We start from the raw sequence: 18,675 nt of genomic DNA on the forward strand, positions 1-18,675 counted from the left end.
GCTTTTTACTACAGTCTCGGCAATTCACTTAATTTTTTTTGACGCTCTCGCTTGCAAAACTTGGAAAATAAAAACCACACCTCCAAGCTTTGTGGCCAAGATCACAGGCGAGAAAAGCACTTCGGAAACTGTAAAGTGCTGTACGAATAACCTCTGAAAAAGGCATTTGCCTTGAGGCCCCCTAACTTATCGGGCCCGGGAGTCGCTCGGGTCTCCACCCCTCTCCAAGGCCGCGCAGCGCGGAGTAGGAAGGAGGATTAACCCCTGGGCTCCTGTCTGGGCGTTTCTCCAGGCGGCCGCGGAGGAGTTCCGCCCCTCACCCCGTCCAGTCCCGCCCCGCCGCCTCCGCTCTCTCTCGCCCGCACTCGCGCTCCGCTAGTCTCTCCCGCCCAAGGCCCGGCTGCGCTTCCACAGCCCGCACTGCAAAGCAAGGCGCGGCTGGCGGGCCGCCAGGATGCAGGTCCCGCACAAGGAGCACCTGTACAAGCTGCTGGTGATCGGCGACCTGGGCGTGGGCAAGACCAGCATCATCAAGCGCTACGTGCACCAGAACTTCTCCTCGCACTACCGGGCCACCATCGGCGTGGACTTCGCGCTCAAGGTGCTCCACTGGGACCCGGAGACCGTGGTTCGCCTGCAGCTCTGGGACATCGCAGGTGAGCAGCGGGGGAGGGGATCGGGGGCGGGAGCGCTTCGCAGCGGGTCTCCATTAAGGGGGCAGCGGCTTGCGGCCAAGTGGGAGACCCAGATCTCCTGGGCGCTGCGCCGCAAGAGACTTTTCCCGGTGGGCTGGAAACTTGGTGTCAAAGAAAACAGTTTCTCTCTCGCGCGCAGAAATTTCAAGTGCATTCACTGGAGCTTTGGGGCTGTTGCTTTATCTCCCTCCCACAGCCTCCCCTGGGATCTCTCGCCCCAGCGCGGGCCTCCCGGGGGACCCAGAGGGAGAATACCGGGAGTTGCATTCAATTCTTGGTCTCCAGCTCATTTTCCGGGCACGGGCAGTCCCTCCGGTGACGCGGCCCAGAGTGTCCTGCCCGCTCTTCTGTGCTCAGGCCTCGACGGGAAGCCCCTAGACCGGTTCACAGCGGGAACCAGGAGAGTTCCAGGCTAGAGGAGTCTCCCAATTCCTGTTTCCAGTTGCTCACTGCATTCCAACTTTTGCTACCCCCCTTTTCTACCGTTCAATCAAGCAAGTTGGAGGTTCTCTGCTTTGAGAAAGCCGAGGAACTTTCTGTGTATGTACTGGGGGTAACGTATTATTTCTCTCTCTCTTTCTTTCTGTCTCTCTCTGTCTCTCCGTCTCTGTGTCTGTCTGTCTGTCCCTCTCTCTCTCTCTGGCTCTCTGTCGTCTATGAAAAGGAGACTGAGTATATATTTTAGGGCCATTTTTGTTTAAGGGTCTATGACATTAGCCACAGATTTCTTGATTTGTCCCTAAAGTTTTCACTGAGAGGTCTGGAAAATGAGAAGCATCTTTACAATGTTTGAAATCAGAATTTGATTCCTAGGGTTTGTACCAGAAGTTAGGCCTTCAGTCTAAGCTTGGGGTATAAAGAATGAGTCCTTGGATGGAGGCTGTTGGCATCCTGGGCATGTCCAACCCTTCATTACAGTTACTGGCCCTGCCACTCACTTAACCTGCTCAGTGGCTCCAGAGAAGTCCCTTCAGCTCAGCTGCATCCCTGTTAAGTTGGAGAGTGGTTGGACAATGACAGCTCAGGACCCGTCCTGCTCAGAAGTTTTAAGGTCCTCTGAGATTCCCTGTGAACCCCTTCAAATAATCCACTTCACTTCTGCCTATTTCATAGTCTGTGGCACTAGGAACCTTTATAAGTGCTGGACCCAAACTGGCCACTTCTCTTGCAGAAAACAGGTTCATTTTAGCTGGTGCATTTGACTGGAAACTCTTTATCATGGCCTGAAGCGAGAACAAATGTGGAAAATTTTCGAAAGGGTGTTTCTCGTGCTGGGGACTCCAGTGCCTCTTTAATCATGAGCTGCCAGGTCTTATGATAAAACTCTTGGCATCTGAACAGATTCATGCCTTTGGTGTCATTTTTAGCAGCTCTAGTAGCACAGGGGTTATCAGAGACCAGAAGATGTCATTGGCCACTATCTGATTGGGCTTTATACCTAGAAAATCCTGTATGCGTCTGTGCACTTTGTTGCTACTTGTTTCAGTGTCTGACAACTCTTCCGGCTGCATCAAAGTCTCTAGGACCCAGGTTTAGAATTAGCTTACTGTTTGAAGGGGATGTATGTATTTTTATGTGAAAAGCAAATAATGATGTGACCTCAGACATGTTATATAATGTTTGTGGGTCTCAGTGTCCTCACCTAACAGGGACAATAGTAGGTGTAGAGATGAAGAGCCTAAATTCCAGAGTCGAACTGCTTCTGTCTGGATCCCTGTTTTACCCATATGTCCTGGGCGATATTCGGCAAGTTCCCTAACTTCCTGGTCTCAGTTTCCTTGTCTGTAAATAGATAGAATGCTTTCTCTCAACAAAGGAGCAAACAAGAGATGAACAACCAGCAAATGCTAGCTAAACCCATTTGTACTTACTACTTAGGAGAGCTGCATGGATTGTTGTTACACTAGCTACCAATTTTTTGGAACATGTATAAATGCTAGGCAAGAAGGACATGATATAAATATGCTAATTAAACCTTATTAAATGATAATTCCTAGTAAATGATGAGCACATATAATCTATTCCAAACATCCAGCACTAATTTTCAGCTTTATCCATATTACAACATGCTGTCTTGAGCAATTTCATTCCTAAGCTTAGAAATACCTCCTGAGCCATGAGTCAGTTCTGAAGTTGCCACGGAGGCTATAGTCGCAGAAGTCTGTATAAGTAAGAAATCTGAGGAGCCTTGGAAAGTTGGTCCTATAGATACAGTGGTGTACACCATCTCTGTAGGGAAGCTTCGTTTTCCTGGAGCTCTGATGTTCAGTGCTAACCTGTCTTTGGCAGCCTCCAGCTCAAAGGCCCTGTGGGCTGAGTTAGAAGTTGGGCAGCAGGCAAAGCTGGTTGGGGGAAAGTTGGGCCCTTGTGGGAAAGGGTGACTGGAGTGCAGTACTGACATGTTTCAAGCTGCATAGCTGGTCCTGTGAGGAGTGAGTTCATATGGAATCCAGCCTCAACTTCCCAGCCAGACTTCAGTCAGCTAAGTGTATCTTATAGCATCTTCAGATCAGCCGGTCTGTCCAACCTTGGGGAATGCTTCTCTGTCTCCTTTGTGCTCATTTCTGGCGTGTGTCTGAAAAGAACAGGTCGTGAAAGCTGGGGGACTCGCTTTGAGATTGCCGGGGGTGTGGATGAGGTAGGGGGGACATGCCCTGTCTTGATAGGGTATCACATCCATCTGCTAGAGAGGGAAGTTTTGCTCAATTAGACTTTTAATATCCATTTGGTTAAATGCCACGTAGGGTCCTATTTGTTCAGCTAATTCCTATGATGTGTGTCTTGTGGCCACTTAGGTGGGCCAGTCTGCTCTTGAAAAATCTCCAAGAAGTACCTTTCAGGGCTTGTGAAGTAGACCTTTTTTTTTCTAACATCTTTATTAGAGTATAATTGCTTTACAATGGTGTGTTAGTTTCTGCTTTATAACAAAGTGAATCAGCTATACATATACATATATCCCCATATCCCCTCCCTCTTGCATCTCCCTCCCACCCTCCCTATCCCACCCCTCTAGGTGGTCACAAAACACTGAACTGATCTCACTGTGCTATGCGGCTGCTTCCCACTAGCTATCTGTTTTACATCCGGTAGTATATATAAGCCCATGCCACTCTCTCACTTCGTCCAAGCTTACCCTTCCCCCTCCCCAAGGGCTTGTGAAGTAGACCTTTAAACCAGCGTGATGAATCCCACAAACCCCGTAGGGGACAGCAGTTGCCCTGTATCCCAGTGATTCTACCGTAGAGGAGCAGCTGAGTTAGCTCTGGGTTCAGAAACTCTTGATAGAGTCAGAGAAGTTAAGTCACTTTGCCCAAGGCCACCCAGCTAATAAGTGGAAGAGCTGGCTTTGAAGCAGGTCTGTCTGATTTGGAATCAAGCCATGCTCTTTATAACCAAAGGCCTGTGAGCGCCTGGTGCAGAGGTGGCCCACTGGGGTGATGCTTTCTTCCTTTTTAATGGCACTGCTTCTTTAGTAGATAGATTATCCTTGCCTTCTCTCTCCTATTTCTAACATGTTTTTGGATGTTAATCAGTACCACTGTGCAGAGAGTGGAAGGAACTGGAATGAAAATCTATTTCTGAAAATTTGATTCTTGGTTATAGGGTTTTTTCTCTTTATAGAATTATCAAAAAAAAAAAAAAAAAAAAGAAAAGTTCACACTTGAGACTCTCCCTTCCTACTCCTCTCCAAATCCTGATGCTATGATTACTCCAATAGCACTTTCAAAGAGAACTACACAATTTTGTCTAGAACTCTTCATGTGCTTTGGGAACTGGCTACAGGAATTAGGACAGCAATAGTAATAGTAGCTAACATCTTTTAGGCATTTATTCTTACAATTGTCTGTGCATATTTAATTTTTAATTTTCCAGTAAAATAGTTGGTTAAGTGGTAGTACTAGAATTTAAAACTTGGCCATTGAATCCAGCACCCAGGTTCCTAACAGCTTTGCTCTACTTCCCACAATTTAAAAATAGAATATTTTAGAATACTAATTAGAATACTAATAAATATATTATTATTTATTCTATCCATAAATTGTGGATATTCTAAAACTGTAATACTTGACATTGGGCAAATCATGAAACCTTGCTGGATCTGAGTTGCTCCATCTTTAAAATGGCAATTGTTTCATTTTCCTGTGATATCACATATTCATTCTGTGTTATCTCTTGCAGTCTCTATCAGCTTTAATCCTGTGCCCAGTTAGTATGTGGCAGCTTATTCCAACTTCTTTACTTACTAGCTTTGTGACTTGTGCAAGTTACTTAACTTCTATTCCTTGGTTTCCTGTCAAAAAACTGGAGACAACAGCAGAACCTGTATCTTAGCGTTACAAGAATGAAATGAGTTAATTCATATAAAGCTGTGCCCGACACATTCAGAATTTTAGCTATTACTCTTGTTGTTTTAATCGTTATTACAAACTACTTTCACATACATTTTTCTGCTTGGTCTTCTCAATGTTGCTGAGGATATTGACAGAGCAGGTAGTGTTAAACCTATTTTATATGAGATCAAGAATCAGAGACCCAGGGTCACAAGAGCACGCACGTGGCGGAGGAGAATAGGAACAGCAGGTCTGTTTAACTTCATCTTTTATGCATATATATGAGAGAACTGACCAGGTCTGTTGGTCATCAGAAAACCCGATTCTAGACTTAACAAATACAGTAGAAAATAAATTAAGTTAGCAGGTAATTTAGAGAATGCTTCTTCCCCATATGAAAGTTTCACTGCAAGACTCTCCTAAATAACAAATTCCCCTATATAGCTAAAACAAGATCCAGAAAAATATTTCCCTGCAGGGCACATCTATACTAACTTTCCCCACCTAAGCTGTGTGACAAAGAAGCATTGGAGGACATTAATTATCCAACAGGCAGAGTGACAGCGGGGGGTAGCCTGGGTCTAGAGTCAGGAGACGCTGACTGCCCATACCAGTGGCTGTGAGATTCATCTGGGTCACACTGGTGTGTTGTTTTAGTGTTTGTAAAGTGCTTCCACATTGTGAAATTCAACTGAGGGAAGGGTTTGGACTTGAGCCTCTCTTCAATATCTCTTTCTAAAAGACTAACTCTCCAGGAAGTTTTAGAAGGGTTTTAAATATCCATGTAATTAGATCTAAAAATGTAGAAAGAGCTAAATTTGGCAACCACTGTGTCAGGCCGAAAAGTAAAAATGCATGGCAAGTGTGGGCCACTTTCTGGTGGGCACTTTATTGCCTTGTTTCTAGCCTGGCTAATTATAGATTTTCTAAATACCGTGTGGATTAACATGCTATGTGCTTACAAGTAAATAGTATGTACACTGAACAAAACAGTGAATTTTCAAAGTGAGGTGAATGATGGGTGGGCAACACACCTCAGGGCTTCTTGCAGGGAGGTCATTAGAATCTCCACGTGTCACAGACACATGGGCATTAGGCCTGAGGGACAAGTCCCCTCATCTAGGCTTTAGAGGACTAGTTCCTCTAGACAAGAGGGCACATAGCAGCCTGACCAAGGAAAGCTAAGTCATTTGAGAGAAGGAGGGAATGCAGGGAGCACCTCCTATGTGTGTGGTTGGTTTCTTGAACAGACGTGTATATTAAATGCCTGGTATGTGTTAGGCGCTGTGCTAGGTGAGGGGAAAACAAAGAAGGCTAAAGAACTGAACAAGACTTGATTCCTGACCTCAAAAAGTTCACGGTTTAGTGGGCATGACAGCACAAAAGCAAATCATTGTAACGGTGAGTAAGGTGTATTGATATAGGTCACTCCAAAATACTCTGGTGATGCAGACGGGGTCCTGTCCACACCACATCCATCCATTCTCTGAGCAAGCTGAACAAAGCCTCTAGCTAGTGTGATATTTACTGTGTTCTTACCTAGCACCAGTTACTCCCTGTGAGGGACTTCAGGGCCACATGACTTGAGACAGAAGTTCATCCTCTGGCCCTTTTTAATTCTGTCTCCTTCTCCTGGGGAGCTCATGCATTCCCGAGGCTTTAAACTCTATGCTTATAATTACAAAATTGTGCTTATGACCTTGCCTTCTCACATGCTTCAGACCTACAGTTTCGTCTTCCTGCTGGTCATCGCCTTTATGATATCTCATATATATTGCAAGATCAATATGTCATAGCCAAGTTGCATTAAAAAAACAAGATTGTTGGCTTTTTCTCTTAATAAAGTAATATATGCTCAATGTAGCAGAAATGGAAAGTGCAAAAGAAAACAACAAAGGAATACAAGCAGAGAATACCTACCATCATACCATCACCCCTTTTAGTGAAAGTAGTAAATGATGCTATTTGTAAACCTCAACTAGACATATCTCTCCACATACTGGTCTTCCTAGTTTATGTGAACTATACTATGTTTTACCCAGTCACTAAGACATGAAACCTCTGCCATCTTTTCTCCTTCTCTTCTGAGCCACACATGCTATCAATCTCCATGTCAGTTAGTGATTATGCCTCTCCTGTCATGGCCTTAGACCAGGGACGGCACTATTATTATATACCTGTCTTGCTGTCATAGCCACCTGGCTAGTTCTAGTCTCTTCCTCCTCCAGTTCTTATGTGTGCTAAGGTCAAGTTTATCTTCCCAGAACATCACTTTGGTGGCTCCCTATTGCCAATAGATTATAAACATCATGGTGAAAAGAATTAAAGTGGTTGGGATGAGGTGACTGGAGGGATGATGACTAGAAGGAAGACAGATTCTAAGTTATAGAGCTATAGAGGGAGGAGTTCATGGGCTCCTAGAAAGAAGAAGTAAGTGGAATCCTTGAGGCCTGCCCAGGTCAAAAGGAAACCCAGGATCTGTTTCATTCTGGCTTTGTCGGAACACAGGTACTCTCACTGAGGGTCAAAATGGTACTTAAATATTTTGTTCTATTTTACTGCATTTCATTTAAAATTATTTTTATTTTTTATTTATTTTAATTTTTTTAACATCTTTATTGGAGTATAATTGCTTTACAATGCTGTGTTAGTTTCTGCTTTATAACAAAGTGAATCAGCTATATGTATACATATGTCCCCATATCCCCTCCCTCTTGCGTCTCCCTCCCACCCCTCTAGGTGGCCACAAAACACGAAACTGACCTTCCTGTGAGATGAAGCTGCTTCCCACTACCTATCTATTTTACATTTGGTAGTATATATATGTCCATGCCACTCTCTCACTTTGTCCCAGCTTACCCTTCCCCCTCCCCGTGTCCTCAAGTCCATTCTCTATGTCTTACATCTTTATTCCTGTCCTGCCCCTAAGTTCTTCAGAACCTTTTTTTTTTTTTTTCAGATTCCATATATATGTGTTAGCATACGGTATTTGTTTTTCTCTTTCTGACTTACTTCACTCTGTATGACAGTCTCTAGGGCCACCCACCTCACTACAAATAACTCAATTTCGTTTCTTTTTATGGCTGAATAATATTCCATTGTATATATGTGCTTCATGTTCTTTATCCATTCATCTGTCGATGGACACTTAGGTTGCTTCCATGTCCTGGCTATTGTAAATAGTGCTGCAATGAACACTGTGGTACATGACTCTTTTTGAATTATGCTTTTCTCAGGGTATATGCCCAGTAGTGGGATTGCTGGGTCATATGGTAATTCTATTTTTAGTTTTTTAAGGAAGCTCCATACTGTTTTCCAAAGTGGCTGTATCAATTTACATTCCCACCAACAGTGCAAAGAGGGTTCCCTTTTCTCCACACCCTCTCCAGCATTTATTGTTTGTAGATTTTTTGATGATGGCCATTCTGACTGGTGTGAGGTGATACCTCATTGTAGTTTTGATTTGCATTTCTCTAATGATTAGTGATGCTGAGCATCCTTTCATGTGTTTGTTGGCAATCTGTATATCTTCTTTGGAGAAATATTTATTTAGGTCTTCTGCCCATTTTTGGATTGGGTTGTTTGTTTTTTTGATATTGAGCTGTATGAGCTGCTTGTATAATTTTGAGATTAATCCTTTGTTAGTTGGTTCGTTTGCAAATATTTTCTCCCCTTCTTAGGGTTGTCTAAAAGTCATTTTAAAACCTCAGGATTTGAGAGTTGTAAGATCTTGCCTGGGAAAATTTATTCATTCACTTGATAAGCATAGGGTTTTAGGGGGGAATGAAATGGACGTTGGTATGGAATCTGATATTCTGGTGGAGCATAAAGATATTTAAAGATAATCATGGAGATAATTATTGACTGTTTTGATAAGTGCCCTGAAGGAGAAATGTCAGGTGCTAAAGAAGGTCAAAACATGGCATCTGCCATAGCCATGGTGTGGAGGTGAGGAGACGTGGTGAGGGCTGTGGGTAGTCCGGCACTGCCGGAGATTACATTGTAAGGAGAGAGGTGGTGAGAGGGAACAGCAGTCAAATTAGGAGAGGATGTATTTGCTAAGCCAATGGTTAAGAGTGATAGTTCCTTACATTTATCAATTTATCAAAGTAAACTTTGCAGTTTAAACAGCACAATGATTCTGCCAAATGGGTCATATTATTTCCAGTTTTATAGGTGAGGAAACTGGGCCAAGGGTAAGTAGAACATGGTGCCTGGTACATTATAGTTGCTCAGTAAAAGTGGTTTGGTGTTAAATAGCCAGTGGGGTTGGACATTAGAGACATTGCTCACCTGAAAACATTTTGAAGAGAGTTGTCTTGTGGTAGGTTTAGGGCCCGATTGCTCCCTCTTCTGAGAATTCGCTTTGGGAAGCCCTGCTTTCAAACCATTGAGAACCCTTTTTATTTTTTTACTCTTTTTGATTCTGGGATGGATATTCCCAGATGGGTATGGTGGCTCCTGGGGTGGAATTCGGGTTTATCCTATCAAGGGAAGATCCTCATCTTCTAGATGGGTGTACTAGAGTAGTCTCCATAAACTTGGCAAAGTCAAGTCTGAGACTCTAGCCTGGGGTTACAAATTATTGAGTTCCACTATTTTTTTTTTCAGCTGTTCAAGAGCTTCATTGAGAAGTTATGTTATCTTAAGCTATTCATTGAAAATAATTCAGGTTTTAAATTTCACCATTCCCCACTCCCTTTAGTTTTCTATTCTCACATATTAATCAAATCCTGTCTTTTCTACCTTGACAAATAACTCTATCTTATCCCTCCTTTCAGTAGCCATGTCTTCTTCACAACTTATCTGAACTACTGTAGCATCATCCTGATGCTCATCCCTTCCTCAGGCTTTCCCACCCATCAGCTTGTAATCTACAGAGGTGAGGCTTCTTAGCATGGCATCATTCTCCAGTTAGGTGTTCTCCAGTTTGGCATCCTTCAGTGGATCCTCATCACTTTTGGAATGAAAGACTAAACATTTTAGCATGAAATTCATGGCCTTTCATGATCCAGCCTCTGTCACCCATTCCAGTCTCATCTCTCATATGTATGATTCTTGACCATTCTGGATATCGTATAGTGCCTTCAGTTCAACTACCTTTCCCTTTATACTGTGGCTCATACAATTGCCTCTGGCTAACTACACTTTCCCTCTTCTTTACTTAGATAGCTTCTATGGGTCCTCTGTCACTTACCAATCTCACCTCCTTCAGGAAGTCTCTTTTGAGTCCCTGTGACTGAGGGAGATACTGTTTATCTGATCTCATAATATACCATGCTTACTTCAGATTAGAAGTCCTCTACTACTGCATTGGAATGCTTTTTCCTTCCAGCTGTAACCCTAGTACTTGGTACTAGAGGGTGCTTAATGAGTATTTGTTCAATAAAAATTTTCCATCAACTATTTCATCATTGCTCTAAAAATTTCTTTAATAAACAAAATAAACTTTTTGTTTATGAACAAAATTAAAGTTTTTTCATGCTTGAAAGACTTTGTAATTTTATGAACATTTACATATGAAAAATGCATACATTTTAGAATCGATAAATATGGTGATCACTTTTCTTAAGTTGGCATGCATTTTATTTTTCACCATAAAAACTGGAGAGTGACCTTAAAGACCATTCTTTAAAACTGTGCTTCTTCATTTAAGAAAATCTTCATAATACGGAGTAAAATGTCATTCATTTGGAGGTCAAATGACAAAACTGTTTTTCTTTATGATTTTTGGATAGATTAGATGAAGTAATATAGGTAATTTTCACAGAGTTAAAACCTTGAGGGTTCATCAAACCAAATCCTTCATTTTACAGATGAGGAAGCTATGCTCTGAAAGGGGGCTCGTATTAGTTTCTCAGGCTCAGAGAACTAGTTAGTGGTAGAACTAGAACCAGAATACAGGCTTCTCTGGTTTATTAATGATGGGACATGAAGAATTAAAAACTTCTTTTTTAACACCAGATGTCTTGCTGTTGTCTCAAGTACTGGGGCACAAAAAAAATGAACTTAGCATTCATCCAGCTATGGGAGTTCATGCCATAAAGAAGAGAGGATGGTGGTATGGAATTGGGGTGAACCAAAGTCACCCACAGTTTGGCTTCAAATGACATGCCTAATATAATTTCCCCCAGTCCTCCCTTATGAGTCTTCCAATGTGGCCATTTGGACTCCTTGCTCTTCCTTACTCACACCCCGTGTTTGTTGCCTCTGTGCCTTTGCTCCTGCCCTTCTTGCTAGTTCACATGCCCTTCCCTTTATTTCAACATATCCCAAACCTACTTGATGTCTAAGACCCACCTGAAAGGGCAACTCCTCTACAAAGATTTCCTGAATTCTCTACTTCCAGTGGTAACCTCTTCCTCCCTTGAATCCGACACAACTTTACTCCCTTCTGGCACGTCTCCCTTTAGCAATTCATTAGAGTTATGTTGTACTTCTCCAGATATCCTTTCCAATTTTTAGCAAAGCTTGACACAATTACCTGTTACACAATTTAATGAAATGACTGTGGAGTTAGCAAAGAAGTAGAAAAGGAGAAAGTACTATGGAGGAGGAGAACGAAGCAAAAGCAGGTTTTGGATGCAAAGGGAGGAGAGTTCAGGAAGAGGATAGTCAATCATTTCAAATGTCTGGGAGAAATCAGAATTATTACTTTTTGCCCCAAGTCGCTATTTTTTGTAGTCTGTTTTTTGTTATCCTGATACATGATTTAACCTTTCTTCCTCATCAGCCTTACATACATCTGCTCTCTCAGGAAGAACAATGGAAAACTTAGCTTCTTGTGTACTCCTTAGCCTATTGGAAACCAAGAAATTATCTACGGTGTGAGGGATTCAAAGACATTTCAATCTAATTTGTAGGGTGAAGTCAAAAACAAATTGATTTAAATTCCTTGTTGGGAGGACTGTTTTCCCCCTGCAATATAACGTGTTATTAATAGCCACCATTTATTGGGTGTTTGTTAGACATGGTGCCGTGCATTTTTATGTATCATTTTATTTACTGCTCACAAGGAACTGATCTGTAGGTACTGTTACTAACCCTATCATAAAGAGGAGAGAGCTATGCTTATACAGGCTAGAAAACAGATAAACGCTCAAAACTTTTCAAAAGTCACACAGAAGGTAAGAGATGGTGCTAGGATATGAACTGAGATTTGTCTAGTTACAAATTCTATTTTGTAACCACTCCACTCTACTATTTCCTACTGTGTAATATAACAATGCAATAGTTTTTGCATATCATGGATTAAGTTGCATTTTGAAGATGCACATTATTTATTTTAAAGGAATATTTATTATTATTTTTAACCTTTCTACTTTGGACAGGGCTAAGAATTGGATGAGCTGAGTTCTTTGCACACATCCTTGCTTAGACTATGTCGTTGGTTTGGCTTAATAAGAACCATACTAATATACTACTTGAGACAGGAAAACCACAGTGCCTAAGGGACACAGTCTCTAGTTTGAGAATTAAAGATAAGAATGGCTATGATGCTTGATGTTATTGGAATAAAAATTAAGTCTTGTATGGTGGTAGAGGGGTGTGTGTGTGTGTGTGTGTGTGTGTGTGTGTGTTTTAAACTTAAAGGAAACAATCCTCCAGACTAGACTTGGGAGAGGTTCTCAAACTTCCACAGTTCACAGATCCTTTGGCGTCAAAGTAATTTTTCATGGTGCCTCTAAGACAACAGAAATACTTAAAAGCTCTGTTTATTAAATAGTTAGCACCAAACAATTTAATAAGTATTATAGTTTAATAACTTAGTAGCCCTTTGGAAAAAATAGAAGACATAAATTAAAAGAAAATGATTTTTATTTCACTTTTAATAACTATATTTATTATTGGCATATGCATTGCTTTGGACCATGGAATAGTATCTCAAAGCTTTGAGTCAGAGTGGACACCACCACCCTCATTTCCTGTTTCTCATTGATTTTCACATGACTCTTGCTTTTTATCCCACAAACTGAAAAAATCCCAGCTTCAAAAAGATAAGATCACATCAAAGGGAATGTAGTACAATCTGATGTTAAAATTGTGAACTGCCTCTAGCTAATAGTTCCTGAGGTGTCTGATTGATCTTGAGCACCACTGTGCTTGCCTTAAAATTTAAAATCATCTTGTTGCAACCTTGTGAGTTCACTGAGGCACCCCCAAAGCACCTGGGCACACATTTGGGGAATTTTACCTCTGAAGGAATCAGGAAATTCTTTAAGAGTGAAACCCTTAGAGTCCAGGGTCCCTTGTGAGTTATTTATAAAAGTATCTTTAAAGGTTACTTAGAGGTGATGTCTCAAATGGTAAGTAATTCAAAGATAGCTTTTTATTAATACATTTGAGCTTGTAATTCAGTGGATGTATTTTTAGGTTGTTTGCTAGGTGTTTGTTTAAGTTGTAATTGGTTTAATTAAAAACATGAGATGCTGATCCTTCTATCTTGATTCTTGCCAATGTCTCTTCTGTGACGTGGTTTCATTCCCTCCCTCCATCCAATATTGCACACTGCATTACTACATTACTATTCTTCTTTATCCAAGTGAGTTATTTCATTTAAACTGAGTAGTGTCAGACCCTAGTCAAAAATAATTCTGAAAAAAAATCTGAGGTACTGGGATACTCATTTTCACACACAGACACACACACGCACACACACACAGAGCTTTACATTTAAATATAAATTTAGAATTTAATGAGAATATTTTCAAAGTTTAATTTAAAAATAGATCACTATAACCCAGCCACCCTTGCTATCTATAATGCTGTTGCTTATGGACCCTAAGAAACCAACCGTTACTTTTTATGCCATCCTATTCTCTTGCACACTCTAGCTAAATTCAATACACTGCATCTGGCTTTACCTTCTTGTTAAATAGAGACAAGACTTGCCTATAAGACGTGACAACCAGTAGTAAGATGAAAAGAGAGACACTGTTTATAGGGGAACTAAAGAAATTGTGGAGAGGCGGTTCTGAACTGGGGACAGATATTTTTCAGAGGGGATTTTAAGAATGAGCAGGAGTTTAGTAGGCATGGAAAGTAAATGAGCTGGATTAGAGATCTTGCTTTATTCAGTCCACTCCTCTCCCTGCTGGGGCTCCCTCTCACAAATAAGAAATTAATGTTAATTGCTACTTTATTATGTAAAGAGTACTGGTATTACCAGTTCCATTTTATTTCGCAAGACCATTGTGAGCACTGACAAAGAAGCTCTCAGAGTGCACGTGCTAGGGAGAGATAGGGGACAGTTTTGGAGGAATTCAACAGTGGGCTCAAGGAGTCTACAGTGTAACCGGGGACATGGTCTGCGGAGGTTTACAGAACGTAAAAAGCAGTACGAGGCAGGGCCTGATTGAATGGGTGAGCAAGTGATACATTCAGTCAGCACTGTGTGAGCGAGCATAGGGGAGGAAAGAATTGAGCCTGGGGCCAAGTAGTCAGAAAACGCTACAAGAAGGTAGGGTTTTGTACAACCTTGAAGAATAGGTAGGATTTAGTTAGGCAGAGAATCAGAGGTAGGGTATGTTCCAGTGAGGATGGGAGTGCCATGGAATGAGTGGGAATGAAAGCAAGAGGCAGAACTTAGCAGAGACTAGCAAGGCATAGTTTGGGGCAGGACCCTAACCTCAGTCTGAGGATTAGCCTTTAACTTGTAGATCGAGGTGTGTGCAACGTTAAAAATCCCATAGGAGCCCAGAGGGTAAAATAAATGAACTCTTTTCTCTACCTGGCCAACATTTGTTTATCTTTCAAGGTCCTCTCTGAAAAATCTGTTCTCACTTCTGGACCACACAAGCTACTGCTCCCTGTTGCCCTAGGAAATGGGCACAAAACTTCCCCTTAATCCTGGCTCCCGTTTTGTTTTTCCACAAAACATCACATCCAGCTAGGGGGATGTATTAGGAGTGAGGCCAAGTGTGTTAAAGAGTATTTTGATGCAAAGAAACAATCATGGGATCCTACGTAACCATCTATAAGAGACTTAGCATAAGAAAAATGGATCAATAGCAATGATTTATTTTAAAATAAAACTATATAAATTTCGTTGAATTCTAAATTTTTTTTTTTTTTTTTTTTTTTTTTTTGCGGTACGCGGGCCTCTCACTGTTGTGGCCTCTCCCGTTGCGGAGCACAGGCTCCGGACGCGCAGGCCCAGCGGCCATGGCTCATGGGCCCAGCCACTCCACGGCATGTGGGATCTTCCCGGACGGGGTCATGAACCCGTGTCCCCTGCCTCGGCAGGCGGACTCTCAACCACTGCGCCACCAGGGAAGCCCAAATTCTAAATATTTTGTTAGAATTATTTTAATAAAATGGATATAGATACATAAATTTAAATTTAGAGCAGTTTTTTGTGGTATCTAACAATGTCAAAGGAATAGTTTCTCAGCCAGCTTTTTTTCTTTAACATTGAGTGTTTGGTATTAATCAGCACAAATGAACTTGACAACATTATTCATATAATGCAGACCCTGGATTTCTGAATATTCTGAGTTTTTAAGACATTCCAATATTTGTATTTATCCTCCAATTTATAACTGTTGGGAAATAGCTCAAATTGCTTTAAATCTTGTGTGGGTCACATAACATGTTAGCCGCCTAACCTCCAAATTTTGGCATCTATTTTAGGCAGTAGTGAGTTTAAGTAGGCAAATGATAGGGTAAAAAGAGGGCTTTGGATGGTGAATCTGGCAGAGGTGTACAGAAATTAAAATACAAAGTAAATCTCCAGGGCTTCCCTGGTGGCGCAGTGGTTGAGAGTCCGCCTGCCGATGCAGGGGACACGGGTTCGTGCCCCGATCCCGGAGGATCCCACATGCCGCGGAGCGGCTGGGCCCGCAAGCCATGGCCGCGGAGCCTGTGTGTCCGGAGCCTGTGCTCCGCAACGGGAGAGGCCACAGCAGTGAGAGGCCCGCGTACAGCAAAAAAACAAACAAACAAACAAACAAAAAAGTAAATCTCCAGTCCTGACCCCCCGCCCTGGAACTTCAGACTCCTATATCCAGCTGCCTATTCGATGTATCTATGTAACAGACATCTCAAACCTAACATGTCAAAGTCCCAATCTACTTCCACAAAACCTGTGTCTCCAAAAGCCTACTCCATCTCAGCTAATGGCAACTCCATACTTTCAAAAATTCAGGTCAAAAGCTTGTGGGTCATTCTTGAATCATCTCATAATTTATAGCCCACCTCTCTTCTCTATCTCCAAATATATCTAGAAAACAACCAATCTAGACCATCTTCACCACTACCACTTTGGTCCACATCATTATCTCTTGCCTGGATTATGGTTTCCCTACTTCCGACCTTGACTGAGTCATTCCTCAATGCAGCAGCCACAGTTATCCACTTGATTCTGTCAGTTCATGTTTCTCATCTGCTCACAATCGTTCAGTGCTTTCTTCTTTCATCCAGAATAAAAGGCAGCATCAGTATAATAGCCTGAAACCATCTACAGTCTGGATCCTGTGATCTGCCTGCCTCATCACAGGCTACTCTTCCCCTTGCTCAGCCCTCTCCAGCCAACAGTCTCCTTGCTGTTCTCCACATGCTGGCCAGACACGTCTGTGCCTCTGCTTGCCGTTCCCTTTGTCTAAAGCCCTCTTCTCCTAAACATCCATATGACTTGTTCCTTTACCTCTTTTTAATCTTTACTCAAATGATACCTTCTTAGTGAGTCTTCCATCCATCCTGCTTAACTTTACCCTTGCCTCCAGCATACCCGTTTCTCCTTTGCTGCTTTATTTTTCTCCGTAGTGCTTTTTTTTTTTTTTTTTTTTTTTTTGTGCGGTACGTGGGCCTCTCACTGTTGTGGCCTCTCCTGTTGCGGAGCACAGGCTCTGGACGCACAGGCTCAGCGGCCATGGCTCATGGGCCCAGTCGCTCCGCAGCATGTGGGATCTTCCCGGACCAGGGCACGAACCTGTGTCCCCTGCATCGGCAGGCAGAGTCTCAACCACTGCACCACCAGGGAAGCCCTCTCCATAGTACTTTTTACCAGATAATGTAGTATTATATGTATCTTACTTTTTTGTTTACTGTTGATCTCTTTTTACTAGAATGTAAGCTTCATGAGGGCAACGATTTTTAATTGTTTTTTCTTAGTTGCTGATTTTTTTCTAGTTGCATGTTTCTAGTGTCTGGAAATTAATTGCAGTTCAAAATTTTTTGTTAGATGAATGAAAGAAATGAGGTGAGATGAGACAAACTTAAAGTGATTTCACTGGGAGTGGAAAGTGATGATTGCTAGTGACATAGCAGAGGATGACTCTTAAAGACTTGTTAAGCCTGCCAGTAATCATTGGGAGGGAGTAAAGAATTAGGGGTTATTTCTTCACTCAGCAAAGAGGTCTTACTGAACACTTACTGGGCACACAGGGCAGTGTTTGTCATGGGGCTGCAGAAACTTGGTCTGGCTAGGGAGAGAGGTTGGCAGTTTTGTAGGGGAAGATTACACAAGGTTAATTCTAAAATAGAAGCCTAGATGACTTGGAAAAATGGTGATCGATTGACAGTTTTCTGTTGCTGGTTTGGTGGAGCAAAGAAGTGAAGAGAGAAGATGAAAAAGTTTCAGAACCACTGCCAGAGGGTCAGATGGGCACTTAAAAAATGGAGAAAACTTTTCTGACCAGGTTGTCGGCCTGACTCTGATCCTAGTTTGTGGGTTTCCCTGAGCCTTCAAAACCAGCTTATGCCCCTATAAGTTCAGTGGCCATTTGATCATCATAGCAATTGGATAGTTTTTTTTCCTTCAGATCCTTGTTCAAAACTCATATTTACTTTTGGTTTTATTTTCCTGCTTTTCAGACCATTACTGTCTAGAAAGAAAGAGCATGCCTTGGTGGTACTTTTAGCTCTACTGATTGTGCCATGACCCCAGAAATATATGTTTAGAATAAGCTGATTCCAAGAGATTATTTCTTAAGAGGATGAGAATGATTACAAAAACATAACATTCTAGTCTGAAACTCGTTGCAACAGATATGCACATACCCTTGTTAGAATAATGTTAATTTTCTCCATCAGTGAACATCTATTGATTATTTGCTGAACACAAGAGCAGAATATAAAGTGCATCAGTATGTGGCATTGGCTCATGAATACAAGACAACGCTGTATTTTAGAGGAAGGAGGAATCTTAATTTCAGTTTATTTCTACTATAGTGTCGTGAGCTATACCATATCCAAAAAGTGGAGACATAGGCCGCAGATTTACAACCTTAAAATGTGACCAACCTGTTTTCCAGGTTTTTCCAATGCCAAGTTGGAGAGAGAAGCCTGAAGACACAGCATGATAAGAGTGAATGGAATAGGATAAAGAAAATGCTATGGGATTGTGAAAAAGGGAGCCATGGTTCCAGCTGGCAGGATGTGTGAGGTTTCAGGGCACAATGATAGGCTTCATAGGATTTGATTGAAGGTGAGAGGGGAGATGGGGAGGCAATTCAGGCTTTGGGAACAGAGCTGCAAAAAGGCAAGAAAAGCCAGGGAGTAATGCAGGATGTGTTTCCGGAAGGACACGTAGTCCAGTGTGGCTTGCCTGTGGAACACTCTGAAGGAAGGGACAGGAGAGGAGTTTGGAAGGGTGGTTGGAGCCACAGGCTCCAAATGTGTAGTCTTCATAGAAATGTAATGTAAGCGTC

At 42.0% G+C, this 18,675-nt stretch overlaps 1 protein-coding gene across 1 annotated transcript in view; it reads left to right on the forward strand.

Moving 5' to 3' along the window:
• The first annotated feature begins 454 nt into the window (after positions 1-454).
• Positions 455-18,675, forward strand: part of RAB38 (RAB38, member RAS oncogene family) — a 69,016-nt gene continuing 50,795 nt past the window's right edge. Inside the window, exon 1 of the mRNA XM_060105044.1 lies at positions 455-656. Coding sequence (XP_059961027.1) covers positions 455-656 — 202 coding nt within the window. The remainder of the gene's footprint in view (positions 657-18,675) is intronic.

Source organism: Mesoplodon densirostris, chromosome 7 (assembly GCF_025265405.1).
Source record: "Mesoplodon densirostris isolate mMesDen1 chromosome 7, mMesDen1 primary haplotype, whole genome shotgun sequence".
NCBI classification, from domain to species: Eukaryota; Metazoa; Chordata; class Mammalia; order Artiodactyla; family Ziphiidae; genus Mesoplodon; species Mesoplodon densirostris.